The 22,094-nt window shown below is 41.2% G+C and overlaps 2 protein-coding genes across 12 annotated transcripts in view; one reads left to right on the top strand and one right to left on the bottom strand.

The window, feature by feature from the left end:
- The window catches only part of LOC148069547 (transcription factor COE3), a 79,892-nt gene extending 64,906 nt beyond the window's left edge, over positions 1-14,986 (top strand). For 3 of the 9 annotated variants that reach the window (XM_087802213.1, XM_087802212.1, XM_087802211.1), the window contains exons 11-16: positions 3,004-3,092; positions 9,555-9,620; positions 10,317-10,488; positions 11,357-11,542; positions 12,720-12,887; positions 13,968-14,986. In XM_087802213.1, coding sequence (XP_087658339.1) covers positions 3,004-3,092; positions 9,555-9,620; positions 10,317-10,488; positions 11,357-11,542; positions 12,720-12,887; positions 13,968-13,999 — 713 coding nt within the window. In that variant the 3' untranslated portion in view covers positions 14,000-14,986. The other 6 variants (XM_087802214.1, XM_087802216.1, XM_087802215.1 and 3 more) reach the window with 3 other exon arrangements.
- The window catches only part of LOC148069546 (methylated-DNA--protein-cysteine methyltransferase-like), an 89,418-nt gene that overhangs the window by 28,583 nt on the left and 38,741 nt on the right, over positions 1-22,094 (bottom strand). Inside the window, exon 6 of one of the 3 annotated variants that reach the window (XM_087802225.1) lies at positions 3,226-3,617. The exons of the other annotated variants lie outside the window; for them this stretch is intronic. Coding sequence (XP_087658351.1) covers positions 3,592-3,617 — 26 coding nt within the window. The 3' untranslated portion in view covers positions 3,226-3,591. Of the gene's footprint in view, positions 1-3,225; positions 3,618-22,094 lie in introns of those variants that run through there. 3 annotated transcript variants of the gene reach the window in all.

Genomic DNA, 22,094 nt, shown 5'->3' with positions numbered 1-22,094 from the left:
TACAAAACTGTCAACTCATCAACTGACAGCACCGTTTAGTGCTAATGCAAGTCTCCATCAGCTGTCAAAAGCATTTGCATGAAATCAATAGCAGATGGCGGTCCGTGTCACCAATTTCATTACGCCGGGGTTGTTACAAAGATCATCTCCATGATAGATGAGACGGGCGTCACGCCGACGTAGTGGCTGGCGGCGGCGGCGGCGGGACGACGGTGTTTAAAATAAGCACTTTGACGTTGTCGTGGTGACGCGGTGGTTTTCGTTTGAATCCGCTCTACGGTTGGTCGTTATCGTCGGGGAGGACGTGTCAAAAAAAAAAAGCCACCTTTTTTCCGACCCGTGGGTCTGACACCGTACCCGGCTGTTTTTTTACCCAGCATGCCTGGCGGGTTGTGTAGGCCCCAGCTGAGGCGGAGGACAGGAGAGCGTGATGTATCACCCGGAGAGAGCCCACTGACAGCCTCTGATGATGGATGGCCTGATTATGGAGTGCTTTTTACACATACACAATTTACATCACAGTGAGCAGCGGGGTCTGGCAGGGCTGCTACACATTCACACACGACGACGCACACGTACACATCAGCTGCCATTGATAAGAAACCAAGAGGGGTATGTGTGTGTATGTGGGGGGGCGGGCGGGGGGGGGTTGAAATAACAAAAGAAAAGGGGCAAATTCCTAGCTACAGCCTTGTCATGTACGATCAATACGGCCAGATCAATCCTTTATTAAGGAGAAGACGGCGTTCCCCCCACGTCGCCGAGCAGAACCTTTGTTGGACACATGATGACATGTCAAATCAGATTTCCAGCCAGTACACGTTGGTGGCCGCGTCGGGGGTTTAGTCAGGTGTGGCCGGGGCAACAAAACGGCTGAATATCACTTTATTTGCAAGCTAGATCCTCGGGTATCGATTAGCGGCCCCCGTATTGTCCATGCTTGAACACATAATTGCTCCATTTGATCACGCTCCAACTGGCAATTACTGTAGTCAGGTTTTTTTTGCAAGGGGTGGTGCATGTGTTCGATTACGTGCACGGGTGTAAGTACATGATCTGCTTCTATATGCGTGAGTAGTTGCAGTATGGATGTGTGTGTGCGTTTAGATAAGGGGGGAACAAAAGAAAAGAGTGGGAGATGTAAACGCTCATTTACTCACGCGGTCCCTGCTCCAGTGCACCTGCCGAACACGCGTGTGTCTTGCGTGTAGTCCCGTGTTCAAGGTTCATTTAGTCCAAAATATTTAGCAACATGGATGACACATTCTAAATGGCAAAAACCATGAAATGGAAATAAAGTTACTGGTAAAAACAATGTTATGACTCTGACGACAATCAAATGAATTAGCTTGAATGAAAGGACCCCCAACATCAGTCACAGCTTTAATGATGGTATTATTTGATAATAAAAAGTAAGTTATAGTCATTTGTAAAGCGCCTTTCTAGACCAGGGTCACAAAGCGCTTGAAAAAACAAAAACAATACACATTTAAAAAACTCTAAAAGGCCAAGACACAAGATAAATACAGGAGTTCAAGTATATTTTTTAAAACAAAACAAGTTTTATATACAAATAGTTATATAAATATTTTTTATTTCTGTGCGACGCAGTAAAAAATGCTTTACAATCTGCTACCGGGTCGCGACCCCATGGTTAGAGAATAATTCACTCCACCATTATCAACATAGAAAGTTGATTCTTTTTATGATTTCATCAAAAGTTGTACTACAAGTCAATGATAGGAGCTTCCAAAAACCTTCCTGAATCCAAATGAAATCTAAAACTAATCCTCCTGTCCTTGTAAAATATATCATTAAACTAAGAATTTTTCCAGGTAGACGCCGACAAAAAAGTGACCTCGTTGGGGGAGGTAATAGCGTCATCTTTTTCGGCAGTTATTAGTTGTAGAAGGTCTTGTCAAGCTTCCTATACTCGAGTGCCAAACTTGTCCTGACGTTACAAAGTGCTCACATGGCAATCATTTGTTTTAACGTACATGGATGTAATTGGTCGACGGTGGCGTCTCAGGAACGGTTGGACTCGTCCCAACATTTCACCTGACGTGTGAACGAGGGGTACCTCGAAAATCCTCCGAGAACCTCATGCCTGTGTGTTTTAAGCGTGTGTGTGTGGTTGACGTTTTTTTCTCCCGCTTTCACTTTCTCGGGGCGTTCAGCAGGTTCAGCGAACTGTGAGGTGTTAATGCCGAAATGACACGCTGAGTAATGAGTGATGGTCCAAATTACAGGCTGAACAATGAATAGAGGCAGGCACTTCTTATTAGTCTCCATAGAACGCCATTGATTTATGAAGCGCCGCGCTCGCCAGAGTTACTCTCCTGAAAATGATATCTACATTGAGAAGTGATGTTCTCTATTAAGTCGTTCCTTCCCCCTTACACTTGCTCTCCTCCTCTCGCCTCTGCCCTCCCTCTCTCTCTCTCTCGCTCTCTTTTCTCTCTCCCTCCGCTTGTCCTGTACACATGATTGTTTAGAATCAGGCGGAGCTGTAAGGAAGCCTTCAATTACCCATTAGGACTGTCAGACATAAAACGCCCTGCTCTCACCAAAGTCTGGGTTATGATTCATTTACTTTGTGCCTCTGATTCATCACCCAATATGCCTCATGCCCCAGATTACTATTTGAGGGGTGGGAGAGATTAATGGCTCCCAGGGATCCGCTGTCGTATTTCACGGGCCCACTGTTGCAGTACAGTTGGTGCAGAAGGTTGAAATGACAGCAGCTTACACTAGATCAATGTGTGGACAGCCTTTCACAGATTATTAAAGCTCTGTTAGATTAAAAGACCGGCCCATGTCGTTCGCTTTAGTCAATATTACCGAGCAGATAAAAAAAAGGGGGGGGGGATGAGTCCCTCGATAAAAGGCCGGTTAATGAAATAACAAGTTTCCATCACTAATCGTGAGTCCTCCTATGGGATCATCAGATATTCCACCAAGACTTTTTTTCTTTTCTCATTCTTATCTCCACCTGTCTTTCAGCCCTGAACGAGCCAACCATCGACTATGGATTCCAGAGGCTGCAGAAGGTCATCCCCAGACACCCCGGTGACCCCGAGAGGTTACCAAAGGTCAGTGAACTCTGCTGCATGGAGGGAAGAAATAGTGAGACAGTATGTAATAATAAACAATACCAGCCAAATAATTCATTTTGGTCAATGTGGACCTGGAGTTGTTTCTCATGGAAATTATAATAATAAATAATACAAATACATCATATTTATTTAGTGCTTTTTGGGACACACAAAGACACTTGACAACAAAGGATGGAAACACAATGAAAAGTCAATTTCGAGTAGGCATTTTTGAACAGGTGGGTTTTGAGTGATTATCTGATAAAAACACAATTTCCTATCAAAAACAGATAACAACTCAATAAAGTAATAAGCCTATCTAATCGTTTTTTACTTTCGGTTAATATTAAAAGTTTTTAATGTGATTTTAAAATCCATTAATAAGCTCCATTATGAAAAGGTATTTTATTTATTTAAAGGTACATGAAATGCAACAACATATGACTTTTTCTTTTAGGATGAATCAAAATTTGAATCCATTTATTTCTGATGAACTTCAGTTGTTGCCGTCACTTTCCTTGCCTATGAAAAAAAGGATAAAAACAATTAAAATAAAGTCACTTTTCATTATTCGAAACATACTTATTTTACTCAACCTTTTAAGAGTTTGTTGTCTGGTGTCAAAGCAAACATAAAAAACATTCCACTGGGTTATTTCTGAAAGTTTTGATAGAATGTTTCAACTTGCTGTAGAAGTCTTTTGCTGATATTCCTTCCGTGGTGTTTTCACTGAAATTGGCCAAATGTTGTGATGTCACCATAAGATAAATGGTCGTGTTCAAAATATGGCGAAGAGGTTACGAGTACAAGGAAGCCACAAGTGCTCTCCACATGCTGCGTTTGCAGTCCACTAATGAAGTTAGCTTTTTTTTTCTTCTTAGCAGTTGGCATCGGATTGAAGCGATAATAACGGCAGATGTGTAATCGAGACGTTCCATACGCGACAAAATCAGAGTCGATTGCAATTTGAAATTCCGGGGCTGCTTTAAAAAGTCGACAAGTAAACAGAACAACAATCCCCATTAACGCAGAGCACCGTGACCCTAAACCCTAACAGCTTTGCTGCACATATGTGGCTTTACCCACTAACCAGCGTGGTAATGATATTGGTTTTTTTTGTGCGAGGGGGAGAGGCGTAAACTCTCTGTGTGGTAAAATAGCTCAATCAGACGTTTTCCTCTCCAGTAGTCTGTGGAGATGGTAATCTGGTCAGAAACGACGTCTGCGCCCTCATTACCCCACTCATGTTTTCCTTTCATTTTCTGCAGCTCGATTTGGTTTAATCTTTTGTTTACAGAACCCTGTGCCGTAAACCCCCTCGTCTTACTGCGGCTAATAGACAAAGACTGCGTGTTATTACGCCGTCGCCTTTCTTATTGTTTTTCTTTTGAACTTGGGTGACAGAGTTGAATGCCACGTCGCTTTTTTTTTCGGGGGCGAACCGGCGCGTCGCTTTATTGATGAAAAGCTATGAGGAAAAAAGCAAGGTGCATAATTTTTTGCTCTCCCTCTGTGTGGAAACTCTTTGAGTCTCTCCACTCGTTTAACTCCTTTTGATTCTCGTATTCTTTCTATTTCCTATTGATAAAATCTCTGTAATTGCCGCCCCTGCCAGTAAGCGCTCGTCGCTCCAGATGTGTCATGTGTAATAATATGACTGATTAGTAAATTCAAAACCCCTCGGCAGGCAGTAAAGTGGAGGCCACCTCAGAGTTTTAATAATACTGTAAAACCTTTAAAGACCTCACCTATTAAATCCCAGCATGCAACACAGCAATATCATTAACGTCCAGCGGACAATTTAATAAAGAACAGACTGTGTGGTGGCAATAGATGTTTGACCAAGGCGATGCGGGGAAACAGAACATCACAGCGAGTCCTCGACTCACTATATGAAGTGTTTCAATTAGACTCAGTCCCTGTGGAGGCGAGGGAACAACACCCTGACATGAAATGTTGCTCTAATTTTAACTGTGGACTTAAACCACAAAGCTATATTACTTAGCTTTCATATCCGGGTGAACACCTTTTAAAAAGCTGTTGACATTATCAGATTAACACCAACTCAACTCCAACTGACGTCCACAAACTAAGACGATAAAAACTGAGTTCAAACACACATTAATTAAAAAAATAATAATCCTTAAATATATTTTCTTTTCATGAAGGAATTTATAAGAGTTTCCACAGAATTTAACAGGATTTTCTCAAACATATAATATTTAACAAGACTGAATGGAAGTTATGGGTCAATTCTAAATAAAACCAAAACACACAAACAAAAACGTGGCCAGTCAGTGACCCACAAAACAACACCCCCCCCCCACACACACATTATATAGAACACTGGCCCACAAATGGTGTCAAGAAGCTAGAAAAAATGGAACAAGCTCTAAAATTGAATACAAGTCTATATAGTTTGATTCAAATGTTTTTTTTTCATTAAATATATATAGTTATTTATGAACAGGATGTAAATTAAATCATGTTTAATGATCATGTATTACTTGTGTTATCCATTATCATGTTTATTTACCCGTTTCCTGAGAAATATTTAAACAAAAAAACGTTTTTTTTAAATATCACAAAACAATAGTTCAATAACAATAGTAATTATTGTGTCATTATGTGTTTAAATGTATTGTGTAGTATGTAGGTGTAGTAAGTTATGTTCTAAAAAAACAAACAACAAAATGATAATTTTATTTACACTAATGTATTTTGGGACTCTGGTTGATGGAGATGAAATGGTGAATGAAAAAGCTACATCCAGGCAGATGGAAAAAAAAACCCCCCAACCACCCCAAAAACCAAACAGACTTTCTCCCCCACGAATACATGGTGTTGTCAGCTGTAAGACGGATTTTGATACCAAACCCAAGATTAGTTTCCTGGCCGCGCATACACTTAATATAGCGCAGCCTCCCAACCTTTGCATGAAACAATCACACAGTGAGATGAAACCCTGCACTTCCAATAAACAACATAAATATTTGATTTGCTCTCTAATGGACCCAAATATGGGGTTCAGGGGGCATGTAAATGATCCCGCCGAGTGATTCGTCATTGTTAAGCTTGCCATCTGAGGGTCAGCTCTCGGGGTCAAAAGCACATTCCCAATAAAGGAGCCGGCGGCGGCGCTGCGGCTTTGCGTGTACATTTGGAATGAGAACAGACGCGGCATATAGAGAGACGCCATTACAAGGGTGCAGGTGAAGCAGGGAAACTCTATAAAAAGAAGATAAAGCTGGAGGACGCGCGGTGTGCATTAGCAGAAAGGCAAATCGACACCAAGCCCACTCACCGCCTCTTACCCCTCCCTCCCATGACTTCACCCTCCAGTTGATAATATTACTGCGCTATTGATTTCCACCAGCCTCCTCCCTGGGACCAGTAAGACACGTGGTAATTGTAAGGAGACAGAAAGCCAATATGGGAGTGCTCATGGATAGCAAGGGATGCACACTAATATTGTTGCTACACAGAGAAAAAAAGGGGGGAAGCTGCCTCTGATTGAAGTTTACCTCGTAATTCTAAGACAACATCGTAGATGACAGTCTGACCCTGTGGGAGGAGAGCAGATATAAAAATTCAATGCAAAGTCCAGGGTGAATATGAAAGTAATAAGTGTGAGCAGTCAAGTGATGAGAAAGGAGATTGGTTTGCGGGCATGGCGTTAAGTGAACGGAGACTTTGGAATTCACCCTCCTTTTTAAGATCTTGTTATAAAACAATTTTCTACTCATAATATAAAAAAGACAATTTATAATACCACTCTGTGCCCTCTGGCAGTAATGGACAAATAGACTGCGTATCACATTATATCACACTCAATTTCGCTCTTGTGTAACAAATTAGATTCATTATGAAATTAAAAGTGGAAAACTCAATATTGTTTTATTATTAAGCTGATTGCCTTGGATTCTTTTGTTTCCCTCCCAAAATGAGCCTCCTTTTTTTCTCCGGCTCTCTTTGTGAAATCCACCAGGAGAAAATATTACAAATGTGCTCATGTCAAGCAATTACCCATGTATTTAAATGAATCTCTCTTCCTGTGCTCTTTGAAGTACCTTCGTCTAATGGCTCCTATGCTTCTAAATGCATTCATTACCTCGGGCTAGAGCTAACAGAGTAATTGCCTTACAGTTTTATAATGGCATTAGCACTCCCAGCTACATCACCTAGGCCCTCTTTTATTAACTGTGATAATATAAATACAACATGCGTGTTAATCTATCGCTGCGAGAGAATCGCACGTGGGGCAGCCTCGGACTCATATCTCATCAGAACCGGCGCTTTGCTACAAATCTTTGGTGATTTGTCATCCTCGCGGCTCCGTTTAAAAAAAAAAAAAAGCGTTGTCGAACACAAGACCCCTTGTAAGCAAAGCAGGGAGAATAGGCCGAATCTGTCACGGGTTTGTCACAGAACAAGAGAAATCACTGTAGGCCTTTAATTGTTTCAATTTAGCATGGGCTGTTCTGATATGTCTCCATGACAAGAAAGCCAATTACACTTATTCTGGAGTAGCATTGAGATTTACATGGAAATGCCCTCGGAACGCCATTCCGCGCTAATCGTATTCACAGCGTGAGCCGACGCGCATGGAAAGGCGTCTCGTCGGAAGCAAAACAAACTTCTCCCTTGATTGGGCGCCGGCACTTCCCATCATCCTCTGGATATGACTAGACTGCCACTTAAGCATAGCCCTGCGAGTCAGCTTGGTTAGTTAAGACACCACGCGGTAAACGACAGATTAAGGATGAGAGGCAATATCGTCCTCCTCCTCTCCTCCCTTCGTTCCCCACTTCCACAAGCTGTCCTTATGTCACCGCCGCGCCGCACCATATGGACAAGGAGGGAAGAGGACGCCTTCACGGAGAATGAAACACGGCAGACAGTCTTAATTGCTTTAATTGTTGTTTAAAATTGAGAGCCATGTAGGAGATCTTGAAATATGATAGAATAGATTATTGGTAATTATTAACTGCAGACGAAAAAAGAAAGAAAGGCACTTTATCTCACTCAGCGAGTGAGAGAGAAATCTGTTCTGCCTGATGAGAACACATCAAGACAGCTGGTCCTCTCATTTAGTCTACCTGCCGCACGACAACCATAATTCTTTATTTGTATGCAAACTAGATGCATGCAACGTTGAGCATACACACCAATTTCAGAGGTAAATGCCCATTCTAAGAGCCACCCATCCGCTAACTTGGGGTGGATTAAGCGATATGTTTCTATAAGAGAGCATGGCACATGCTGGAAGTGGCTTCTACAGTGATTCATCTTGATAAATCAAGGGCTGTGGTAGATATGCTCTTCAGGATGAAAGCAGCCGTACACACAACTACATACGCCGCAGCTCTCTGCGAATGCAGGCCAAGTCTTGGAGGCCGCTGTTTGAAGGCGCGAAGGCTGTGTTTACATTCATTTACGGCAGCTGCCGTCTTAATCCCGCTCCGCTATTGCCAAGTGATGGAACACTTCAGACAAATTACTAAGGCCCGCAAAAGAAAACACAGCGAATGTGGGAAGAAAACAAGCACCATCTGAGATGTTGCTGGTGACAGATTTGCATTGCTTTTAACTGGGTTTCCAACGGCGCGCTCGACAAATCTCTGCTCTACAGCAGGTGACAACAAGCAAATGTTTCGGGGGGGAAGAAAAAAAAACAAAACACACGACCATGTCTGCGACTTGCCTTTGTCAGATTAAATGCACTCCAAAAAAAAAAAGGGCGAGAGGGGCGTCGAGGGCTGTATGATATGAAACAAAGAGAGCAGTTTGGCTGCTTGAGAGGGATTTAATTGTAAGTGCCGAATTCAAAGAGCCGATAAAGATGCAGGAACGGGCCAAAACCCCACCTAGCTAAAAAGAGTGGGGCGAACGGGGAAACGGGGCCAACTCATTTTCGAGTGTTAAGAGCCAAAGCAACACAACTAATCCGCATTGTCAAGCAGGGGCAAGCATGCAGACATGGATAAGACCACATCCCGAGCATCCGTGTCCCCAAGGCACGAGCACCCAGCTCTTGCTGGATGGGAAGTCATTTGTGAAGTCCTTTGCAACAGCCAGTCAAAGAGGTTAATTGAAAAATTCCTTAATGTCATTACAACAGAACTAGATTAACCCAAAGCTAATTCACTTTATTGTTCTGTGGAGAGGGGTGCTCAGTGCTGAACTCGGGAGCAAACATGGTGCCCGGAATCAAGGGTGAGGTGTTGTTTTTAAAGGACTGTGCCAGTTTAATTAAGATAGGGAACATTATTCACAGCTCTGCATGCTTGAAAGGAGCAAAAGTAGTCATATAAACGGAGCATCTTCAGTCGGGGAAGGCCTTGATTTAGGCTAACAAAGGTTACCCGAGCGCCCAGTACTAATCTTGAGATATGTGTTGGCGCGTGTTTGGGACTTTTAAATGACTTTAAATTTCCTTTGTTTGTTTGTTTTAATCAGGAGGTGCTACTGAAGAGGGCGGCGGATCTCGTGGAAGCTCTGTATGGGATGCCCCACAACAATCAGGTACGCACAACACTTTATGGCTACACACTACTACACACTACCACTTTGTATTTAAACCTCAACCACCTCAGCATACATCTTTATCATCCTCTTTTTCTTGACCTAATATAACATAAATATTGCTGTTAAAAATAAAAGAACCAGAATTATTTTCTTAATGTATCACTTACTTGCTATTGCTGCTCATGTGAAGCTTGTTTCTTTACTAAACTACCATATGAAACATGTCTATGTAATAACCCTTGGGTTATCTCAGGGTTAAGGTCAATAATAAAAGTGCAGGATTCATTCTTTAACTCAAGTAGCATCTTTGATCCGTTTTCATTGCATTTCGACACATTTTCCATCTTCAGTTTCGAGAGCTGATGATGAAACGACTGAAGGTTTTTGAAGATAATCTATAAGACGATCATTTGTCTGGTGAACTGAGCAGAATTTCATTTTGTGTTTGATTTAAACCTTTTTTTTTAAAGCTAACAAAATTGTCAATGAGCTCCTTCAGTATAGTTTATTCTCTCGCACAAGAAACATTTACAGCCGTGACTCCGAAAGGGCATTTCCATCACTATATCGGGAGCAATGTAGGCTACATGTGATGTAAGCTAACCATATAGCCGTGAACTCTTGCTTCAAACGCCGCTATAAACAAAGACATAAATAACAGAATCTCTGCCTTCTCCTCTTCGCTCTTCTCAGGAGATCATTCTGAAGAGGGCAGCTGACATCGCTGAGGCCCTCTACAGCGTTCCCCGCAACCACAACCAGATCCCCTCTCTCGCGAACACTGCCTCCCACGGCATGATGGGAGTTAACTCCTTCAGCAGCCAGCTAGCAGTCAACGTGTCTGAGTCACAAGGGAACGACCAAGGTATGAGATTTAGGGGTCTTGAATCCATAAGTCGTCGGCTCTCAAAAGTGTGGTCATGGGGGCCTGCGGGCGGAGCCCCCGGGAATTCCTGGGGGCTTTGCAGCCAAATGAGGGAAAATTACTTCTGTTTGACTCATTAAAATGTGAAAATTAATAGACTCACCTTTTCAAACACAGTGTGACCAATTTCCACTTGGTGAACCGGCAGCTAAGTGTCATATTAAGCACAAATTATTATCTGGATGAATTATTATCCGAGCAAGATGCTGATGAAAAAAAAATATTCCATCAAACTAGTATCCCCAAAGTACTTGACTCTTTGTCTACCTTTGTATTTACTTCCTGTAGTGCTCTGAATATGCATGAGGTCTACCGCAGTGTTTCAAAGCAGAATGCAGGGAAATAAAAAGTAGTATTACAGGAGAATATAACAAGAATAGGAAGAAAAATCTTTTTTTAAAACATGCTTGATGGTAAGTTAAAAGACAAAAGATGGGAGTTATATCCAAATACCTTTTTATTTAAAGAACAAATGATTGCTTGTATAAATCTGCAATTTCCAGTTCATAAAGTAACAATATAACAAATATTCCGCAAGTTATGAGAGGGTTTTTCGGGGGGGAAAAGGACATCAAACTGTGTTGTATGAATTGAAAATAACAGCTAATGACAAGCTAGAAAAAAAAGGAGAAGGTAGTACATGAAGTAGTTTGAAGAAGGTAAAGCAAAGTCAACTCAAGCGAATCCTTCCTGATGAAAACGCGCCGCGAGGAAAGTGACAGATCAGCATTTCAATCTGCGGTAAATCACAGACGAAGTAAAGAAATTAACAAAATATCTCTTGTCATCTTCCATCCCTGTTATCCAGTGGGCTACAGCCGAAACACCAGCAGCGTGTCCCCCCGGGGCTACATCTCCAGCAGCACCCCACAGCAGTCGAGCTACAACACCGTCAGCAACAGCATGAATGGCTACGGCAACGCCGGCATGAACCTGGGAGTGCCAAGCTCCCCTGGGTTTCTTAACGGATCTTCTGCCAACTCTCCATATGGAAGTGAGTAGCTCGCCACAGCCGCACGCCGCAGTAGCACTAAACTGCTGCTGATTTAATTCCAGTTGCCACATTCGTTTTCACTTCAGTGAATCACTTATGACAGGGGTTAGGAGGCTTTTTTTTTTTTTTTGACGCTGATAATACACCACTGCTGTTCATTCACAGGGACGTGGTGAGTATTTAGTCGAAAACATACTTCTGGACATAAGCAGTCATTGTTTCATGTGTGCTTGCGCCAAGTGCTGCTGGAATTCAGATGGAGGGGGGTGTTGTGACGTCCGAGAGAGGCTGGAAAAACATCGTGTTTAGGGCTAAATAGCATAGAAAGTAGCCTAGAAGGACAACAGCACTTCCAGGTAGCAAGTATTTCTGGTCATGATGACTAGACGGACCAAATATACAAAATAACAGCTCAAATATCCATATAATAACTTGTTGCACCAACTTATAAAAAAGGTTACAATTATTAAATTGAAATTATATTTACAATTTAAGTGCAAGTTGATCTGAAATTAACTCATTTTCTACTCAACTACTAATACTTTTTAGAGTTATAGACAAAAAAGTATGTTCATTTTATTGTAGGACTGGAGCTCAGCTGACATCGTCTTCACCTCCGTCCGAAAAGACACTCAAAAACATCTAAATACCACATTACTGCTCACGTCCACTAGCATCTTTGCGAAAAAACTTCTATATTTCAAGCTTGTTTTTGCTAATACTAAGATGCTACACAGACAGGAAACACTCTTCAAGTCTACTGTCTACACAAATGATGTTGTTTTGAATGTTTGATTTAATCTTTTTTATTTGTTTTTCCTCCCTCTCATCCAGTCATTTCTTCTTTGCTTCAGAACAACAACAGCAAATTCCTCCAGTGTACGATTTAAGCCAAAAACTTTCAACCTGCTAAAAAAACTTGTGTTCATCAAACTATTCTAAATACATCAGTATATAAACTTGTCTTGACAATCATAGTAACAGTCGCTGCCCTATCGTGGACTATTTTTTTCTCGTGTGATTCCCACCCTAGTGAGTGGCGATGTTGCCCCCCGTTGTTGGCAGTAATACTATCCCGACCTTACCTTAACTGCCCTCTCCCCTCTCCTCCACTACTCACAGCACGTTCTCACTCTCACCCTCCCTCCTTTCCTTTCCCTCCCTGTCCTCTCTGCAGTTAAACAAAAGAGCGCCTTCGCCCCTGTGGTCCGACCCCAGGCCTCCCCACCCCCCTCATGCACCAGCGCCAACGGCAACGGACTGCAAGGTGAGCCCCCCTCACCCCCTCATCCCTTCCCTACGGACTACTGGTCAGATACCGCTGCTCAGGCCTCTGTCCGGTTTGGTGAGGGATTAATCATTACAAATATATGCATTTTGACAGGCCAATTTACACCTTCACACACACACACACTTGCACTGACACGCACACACACACACACATCAACTCACGTCAACACACAAACAAACATCCTTGTTGCCCTTTCGTACAAATGATCCCCTCCGATGTCGCGAGGAAAAGACCCCTGCCAGAATTGTTTTAGTAATTATGTTTATTAGGTTTTGTGCATGTGTCACGACCGACATGATTGCTTTGAAAACAAGCTTAGCCGAAGTCTTTGCGCGCCCCAAGATTAATAACATTGGGCTTAATGAAGTGGGAAATTAAAGTTCATCTTGCTACACGTTCATACTTATTAATACATGTTGTGCAGAAATTAATGAGCAATGCCTTTGCCATCATCTGTGCTGGCAAACTTAAAAGCATTTCAACCATGACTCTACAAATATACTCAGAGCAATATAATCATACATCATCCCCGGCAGTTCAGCAGTCGCCTAATTGTTAAAACGTGTGAAAATACGGAATATATCAACTGGCAGAGTGAGGTGCGCTCGCTAATGATATCCTCAGCAGATGGTTAAATAACGGAAGCTACCTTTGATCCGCTTCTTTTTTTTTTTTTGGAGATAATGGCGCAGAGACTCGGGGACGTGTAGCACCGAGTGAAAGATGAAAAAGCGATAGAAAAGGGAATCAGAGGAGAGTGTAGTGCCGCAGCATTGTGGGAAGTGACCGTGTTGTTGCGCGGGGCCGTCACCACAGCAGCCCGTCTCCGGGGAGTCTGGGCCAGTGTTTGCCATTAGCCCGACACCGGGAGAAATATCACACATAGCAAGACTGGCGTGCTGAGGGGGCCGAAATGTCAGGAGCAAGAAAGAAAGAAAAAAAAAAAAAAAAGGGGAAGGGATTCGAACTCCCGTTAAAGGGACGAGCCACGCGACAGGGCACTGGCACACGCATCCAATCACGCACCCACACACTTACACTCACTTAGACGCACAATTTTTTGAATTATCTCCAATATTGACGCTGCCGTTTGGAATCCACTAACGTTGTGTCTTTCTTTTCTCTTGATTCCAGCCATGTCCGGCCTGGTTGTGCCACCAATGTAAAATGCACTTTCCTCATCTCAAAGCACCAGTCTACTCACTACCACTTCACGGGACACTTGCCCATGAGCACACAGCAGAACGCTGGTGTATTGTATAGTTAATTGTTCTTTTTTTTTGTTTGTTTTTGAAGAAAAAAAAAAAAAAAAAGACTTTTACATCCTGCAGAAAAAAAAGTATTTCACAAGGAACAATATATATATTTTTTTTCTGTGGGACTTTCTTTTCGCTCCCCTTGACGAGGACACGGACGATGAAGGGTTTATTTTCTATACTTGTCGAGTTTTGGCCTTGGACACGTCCAATTCAACCACGCATTCAATACTGGAAAGGACTCTGTGGACTCACCATCTGGTTGTAAAGTGACAAAAAAAAGAAAAAAAAAAAAAATCCAAAACACTGATGTACAGAACATTTGCCAATGAACTCGTTTGCCTCAGTTTTTTTTTTTTTTTCTGTTCCCGTTTCACTTTTAATAGATTCACAACAGTTGTGTGTCTTTATAATGTGACTTTTTTGTATTTTTATGTGTGAGAAAAATACACAGGGGGCCAAGTTGGTTTGAATCTCGACTGGAAAAATATAAGAGATATATAATGTAGAAAAATTGATGGGGGAGGGAGGGGGATGACAAAAGGGTCGCGGGGACTGGGTGGTTGTATCATGTGTCATTCCTGCATTTTAAATTAAATTTTGTAATTTATTGTAGCTAGAAATCATCTTCAAAAGTGAAAAAAAAAAAAAAATCCTGTTTGAACTCAACAAGCACACTGACGTGTACAAAAACACTGCTCTGTTGATGAATATGATGTACTTCCATGTCTAGAGCTTCCTTTTAAGCAAGTGTGTTTTGCCATGTTTTTTCAACTTTTTTGCTAGCACTGTAAAATAATGCATTCCTAGGCTACTGTGAAGTCTGTTTCTTGTTGATGAGGAGCAGTCTCCCCCTTCTAGCTCCGACTCCCCTATGTGTTTTATATGTGGTTAAAATTGTAGACTATTGTGATATTGCCAAACTTGTGCTAAATATTTATACATCTGTCTTTTTCATGTTCTTTTAGATCGACTAAAAAAAAAAAAGAAAACATAAAAACAAAAACCCATTGAGAATGTAGAAGTAGCTCATTGTCATCTTTCTGTTCCAACACACACTTGCGCTCACTGAGGGAAATTTTGTAACATATCAACTATAAATAATGTATTTATCTCTGAAATTTTGTATATTGCTTTTCATTATGTATGTATTACTCGTCATTGCCCTTAATATAGTGATGCAGCACAGATAATTCAGCCAAGAACTGTTGCCTTCATTTGTTTCCTTTTTTTTGTATTTGATAAAATGCAATGTGCATATTCTTCACGTGTATCCTCAAAGATCTTGTGTTATTCCGTCGAGGCTCTCTCTGTCCGATTTGTTTTGTTTTTTAAACAGGAAGTCAAACTTCATTGTTTATTTTTATAATGATTTTAAATTATCTATACAGACCATTTTTGGAGAAAACTTTGTTGGTTGTATTGTCAAATAAATTGTTTGTGACCCATATGATAGTTGTTAAGATCCAATAGAGACTAATGTGCATGAGGGACAACCTTGGAGATAAAAAAGACACTCCATTTGTGGTTGTATTATTTTCTGTTTTGTAGAATGTATAGAAGTCATTTTTACTCACCACTTATGACTCTGCCACATAGCTAACATGTGTTTACAGGGAAGAACATTTAAAAATGTCAACATTTGGAATGGAAACAGACATGGATAAGTGATGTTTTATTAAAATTTTCAGTAAAAACACCATAGCTCTCCTCAACTGTGGACTTTTTCAGTTCATGTGGCTGACAAACTGAAACAATCGCAAGAAAAAATAAATGTGTTTCATCTGTAAGTTGTAGTGTTTAGACTTTGCCATAGAGGAAACTGTTTGAAATCTGTGGAAAAGTGTAACATCCATAAAAGATGAAAACTGCTCTTACGCATATTTTTTGCCGCGAAGCACTTTGACATTGTGACACATTCCGACGGGTCCTTGTATCAGCGTATCCTGCATCTCTGGCACTTCAAAAGGTTCATTGTAGTCATTCATAAACAGCTTTTTTTTATTCAAAGCACCCCAAATGGGGCTCATTCAAATCCCTCATTTCATTGCATTAAGCCACCTAGTTAATAAAGAATCAATACATCGAACGAGCAAGGTTATCCTTTGTCTATAAGAGCTGGTATCGTTTTGAACCTCTCATAGTTTGAGCCCTGAAAAGGAGGAGAGAGAGAAGGGGGGGAGGCAAAGTGAAATCTATACTCATCAAGTGGGTCAGACAGAATGATAGAAGTGTTTGAGGGAAGAATAGTGCTTCTCCTTAAAAACAACTGAGCGCCTTATCAGAGTGGTCATGGAGAGCAGGTCACAATATGTCAATTTCTCATCAAGGGAACATTGTCCGAGGCCAGCGCCGCCTTTAATGCACAATTAAAAAGACGGCGACCCGCATATCACAGCTCATTATGTCAAACCTCATGCACGGATCTCTGCAGACGCCGATAGCGCCGAGGACAGAGACGCTCAAAAGAGCGATTAAATTCTCCGCTGCTATCTCATTGTGCCTCAAATCATTCCCCCGATAATCCAAACGCCCGTCTGATAACAATAACTTCCTGACATTGCAGTATCTGTATTAAAAGCACACGTACGTATTTGGCGTCTCTATTACAGAGAACGTTATATAACTCGTCGGGGATTTAGTTATTCAACTTAATAAAGCAACGGCTTGATAATTCTATTAAAACATCAACCGTTCATTCATTTATTTGTTGCCGAACATTTTTGGTATAAACTACAATTAACAAGCACAGATACCAACGGTCTGAGGGAGCAGTGGGAGGAAATCAGAGTGTCGAGATAGCAATAGTGTTCAATTAAATGAATAAAATAAAACAATGTTTAAATTGTCAAGACATGAGTTTAAAACAAACTAAAATCATCAATGGAATGAAATAAAAAGAAGGAAAATAGTGGGATGTTCTTTTATTCAAAATATACAAAGTTAACCCTTGTGTTGTCTCTGGGTCAAGGTGAACCAAAAAACAAATGTGTTTGAGGTATCCCTTTTCTTTTTCTTTATCAACGACCTCCCTGGCTTCCTTAACTACATACTGTATGCACGGGTGGAGGTCGTTCACCTTTAGCTAGGGACAACATAAGGGATACCACAAACACATTTGTTTTCAGGCCTCTGGGTCACTGCGACCCTGAGATAACAAAAGGGTTAAAAACCATCAGTTTGATTGCTTATGTATTTCTAGATACCTCAACCTAAAACACACAATATTCATCTTTAACCATTTATCTGTTTATGTGCAAGTTTTAAGATGAAATCATTTCATCAGGGATTTCCAAAGTTATTTTCTTTTTTATTATTAACACTTCCACTACAGCTTCATCTTCGGGAAGCGCGAGCCAAGATTTCTCAGGAATGACTTAACTCACTCCGTTATGGAAGAGAAGCAATTCTGTTCGTTTCAAGCCAAAAAACAAAGAAGTTGTGCAACAGCATCTAATATCAGCTGAACCAGGAAATGGCAGGAAAAACCTGGATCGCGATAAATGTGCTCATAACTGGCTGCCATCGTGCTTCTTAATTTTTTGGGTCATTGTATTGTTTTGCCTCCCAAAAAAAAAGTCCTGGTACTCACAGACTCTTTGGAATTGTGTTTATTCTAGTGTAGTCAAAATTAGACTGGAAAGGGAAAAAACACTTTTACACCTGGATAGCATTACTGCGCTTATGGTTACATTAAAATCCATCTTGTATTGAAACCACAACATGATAAATTGTTCAGAAATAATTGAAATAGGTTGCAGTTTCGAAAGATTTGCGCAGATGGCCTTGGATCTTTCGCTCAAAACAAGCCTAAAATATAGACTTTATTTAAGTTTTCTCAGAATAATTCCTAAAGTCGAGGCTTCAATACAAGATGGATGTTACAGACGAGCAGTATGGAGGTATTTGGATGTTATTAAGTGTCTTTTTGGACGAAGATGAAGACGAAGACAACTGAGCTCCAGTCGCTACAATAAAATGAACATGCATTTTTGTCTATAACTCTAAAAAGGAACAGATTACTTTGAAAATAATCCCAACCCTTAGTCGACATGAGGGGGAGTAGAAGGGTGAGAGAGAGTTGAATTTCAGAGGAAATATTTTCCACCAAAAAAAGCCTTAAATATGAACTTATTTAAGTTTTTTCGGAACTATTCAATACAAGATGGACGTTACAGACGAGCAGTACGGAGGTATTCTGAAGTTTTTAAGTTTCTTTTTGGACGAAGATCAAGACGAAGACAACTGAGTTCCACTCATGCATACATTTTTTTTTTTTATGGAACAGATTACTCTGATACTCCCAACCCTTAGTCGACATGGGGGTGAGTAGAACATTGATTCAAATTGGAATTTCAGAAGAACCATCTTCCACTCAAAGCAAGCCTGAAATATAGACTTGTTAAAGATTTTCTGAAACAATATCTAATGTCGAGGGTTCAATACAAGATGGTCGTTGCGGACGAGCAGTATGGAGGTATTAAGTGTCTTTTTGATGATGAAGATGAGGACGAAGACAACTGAGTTCCCGTCACTACATTAAAATGAATGTTTTTGTCTATAACTCTTAAAAGGAACATATTACTCTAAAATAATCCGAACCCTTAGGGTGAGTAGAAAATGGTTGAAGTATTAATTTTGTGTGAACTATCACTTTAACACTTTAATGCAGACTTTGTACTGGATTCTGTCGGCTTGTTGAATACCTCCTGGACTCAGGACCCCCCCTTTTTTAAAGTCAAGAGCAGAATCCTGGTAGAAACAATATCCAACTGAGTGAAAAAGAAGGAAAGTTCTGAGGGTAAAAGTGCAATCAAAAATGACAAGTTTGCTCAGTTGTTGCCAATTTTAAGAGCTCTGACGCCCGGCGGGCAGGCTGGAGGTCCACGATATTGTCTCAGCAGGTTTCTCGGTAGCCAACGACCAGCAACCGGCCCGGCTGCACCACTCAATCATTCTGAGAGCCTCTTTATTGGAGAACTCTAATAGCCACCCTCCACCATGATCTTAATGTGTGCATTAAATATTTATAAATCCTGGGTCAATAATGCCCCATAACCAGAGCCTGACAGACCCCCACCGTACATGTGGCCGCCGCCTTCTCCAACACAGGCAAAGGTCACGGGGTTGCACAATCAAAAGCGAAAGCGAGGCTGGGCCACATCCATATGTTGCCACTCTTATCAAGACTTTCCTCAGTACTGGTTATCTGTCAAAGGAAAGAAATATTGAAAGCAATATCGATCTTAACTAGCCTCGCGTTGCCCAGGGCCACGCTTCAAACATCTGCTCGTGGATTGTTATGTTTCAAAAAAAAAAAAAAAGCACAAAAACAAATCCCTCCCCATGAAATCGGCAGCGATATCGAACATCTCCGTCTGATGCCGACGATGACTAATCGCCGGATTCCTACGATCATCATCACACGCGGGAACCCGACGCCCCGTTCCCCTCATTAGCGGGTTAATTGAGGGGCCCGGCGTCTCCTGCGGGGTGACTCAGGTGCTCCAGGTGACCAGATCCAGGCTGTAGCAGTTCAGGTGAAAGATTGTGCCGGGGTGATAGCGCCGCACAAAAGAGCGGCCGGACAATGAGCCAGTCAATGGAGAGCTCCAGTTGAAAGAGTAACAATGGCCGTGCATGCTGGGAATTGGGCTGGATGATATAAAGGAATGAAACCTTCACTGAGGCCGTGGAGGACAAGCATTCAGAAAAGAGGTTTTTGTTTGGTCTTTATCAATCCGTCGTTTCCCATGAGGAAAAACAATTCAAACTGACCTTAAAAGAGAATATTAGCTTACGCATCTGCTCCCTATGTAACAGCTATTGAGGGAATTATACATTCAGCAGTAATGGTTGTAGATCCGAACGCCTCGGAGCCCACATGTGTACCTGCAGAGGGGCCACGGAACCCCCCCGAAAGTTGTTCCTTTTGACACCGCTGGAAACAGCAGGGTTTGCTAAAATTGAAACATTTGTTTGGCGAATACGCAAACAATATCAGTTTGACAAGATCATTTTTACACTAAAAAATATTAATTGCCGTCAGTATTTTGACTTTGTTTCGAGATGGATGATGAGGATCAGCACCTCCAGGTCTGACGCTGTAACAACTGAAATGAACAAATGTACAAAACAAAACTCCAGTTTACATTCAGTGAACAATATAAAATGATTATATATGGCAGGGGTTTAAGACAAAAACCGAGAGTTTGACAAGAAGAGCTTTACTGTTGCAATGCATTGTGGGAGTGGTGTTTATAAAGTTATCACTAGTCAATATCGCAGGTCACTTTTCGTGTACGACAGACTTTTCCTTTTTAACCTAAAATTATATTGAACACACAACTATCCGAAATGTGAGACGCGACAATGAGAAAATTCATTCAGTATTCTGGCAGCGAAACGACTCCGTAAAGTATAAGAATCAGAAAACTTTTATTGCCCGTGTTGTAAACAACTCTGGGATTTGTTGTGGTGGCATTACAGACTATAAACATGAAATAAAAAGAGATTGATGAAATAAGAAAGTACATTTCAATAAAATAAGAGATGTTACCATGAAATGGCATATAGATAAATTATAAAACATTATTAAAAAATAAAATACATTCATTTTAATTGAACAATATTCATGATTAACACACAAAAGAAGTGATGGACAGTCTGTATTAATTTATTTGTCATTTATTCAATATAAGACTTTGATTTTATTTTTTTGCACACTTTTGCACAAAAATACAACCCTAACCCTAGTGTTATCTCTGGGTCAAGGTGACCCGGTGGCCCGAAAAACAATGTGTTTGAGGTATCCTTTGTGTTCTTTCTTCATAAAGGAGAACGACCTCTGTGGCTTCCATAAATACACATGCAGTGGTGCAGGTCATTCACCTTGACCCAGAGACAACACAAGGGATACCACAAACACATTTGTTTCCAGTGGTCCACATTGAGATATTTTGATATCCACGAATGAACATTACTGTACAATAAAAGAATGTTCTTCTCAAGCCATTTTTTTGCGAAGCGAGTGAGGGAAGTAAAAAAAAAGGGTGGAAAAAGGTGGAAGGATGTCTTTTCTGTCTCACAGCAGGGGAAACCAAAACAAAAAGAGTTTTCACTCATACATAATACTGACTGTCTTCATATCTCAAACTGGAACATTCAGAAACGGAGTCATTTTCAATTCTTTCTTTCTTTCTTTTTTTTATTGCTGTCACCCTTTTGTTTTAACGCGGGGCGCCCTCTACGGACCAGGAGCATTAGCTGAGCCTCCTGTCTGTGATTCGGTACATCAGATAATCCCCTGCTCCCCTGCTATTGTAAGTCGGGGAGTGAGCTTTGAGGGGAAGACTACTCCAGATCCTCGCTAAGATTTCCACTTCACTCGCAGTGGAGAAAGGATGAGCAAAGTATCCCACTGCTTCCAGATCCATTAAACTTGTATTTGGGTGTCATTTGATACTTCATCAATGTTTCAGTGAATTTCAAACCGGCGACTGCAAGATTTCACAGAGGTTAAAGTACAGTATTAACCAGCGCTCACTTTTATTACAACGATTTCTTAGCCCCGAAAAAAAGACACCGTAAATACTGGCTGGTCAGATGGTGTCGGGCTACGGTGATAAAATAATATCGCTTAAACTTTTTTTTTTTTTCTGCCAGGCTCCACCACATAGAGCTCCTTTCATAGAACCCTTTCTATAGTGCTTTGTCCAGTAGTTCTGGATATGATATCATCTATTAATAATGTATTGGCAATGGATTACATAAAAAGGGAGCAGAAATAACATCCAATATTCATGCCCCCTGAGCTTGACTGTGTCCAATCCGTTTGGCCCATAAAACCTTAGCCCCATTTCCATATCCGCTGTGGGTCACGACAGGTCTGCCGCACAAAGACTCACAGAACAGCTCCACTCAGGAAAAGGGCAGTAAAAATGTGGTGGATTTCTGCACCCTTATGAAACAGAGGTAGAGAAAGAGAGAGAGAGAGAGAAAAAAA

This window comes from Callionymus lyra, chromosome 11 (genome assembly GCF_982586985.1).
Source record: "Callionymus lyra chromosome 11, fCalLyr1.hap1.1, whole genome shotgun sequence".
In the NCBI taxonomy this organism is placed as follows: Eukaryota; Metazoa; Chordata; class Actinopteri; order Syngnathiformes; family Callionymidae; genus Callionymus; species Callionymus lyra.
This window is presented reverse-complemented; position numbering and strand designations above follow the sequence as displayed.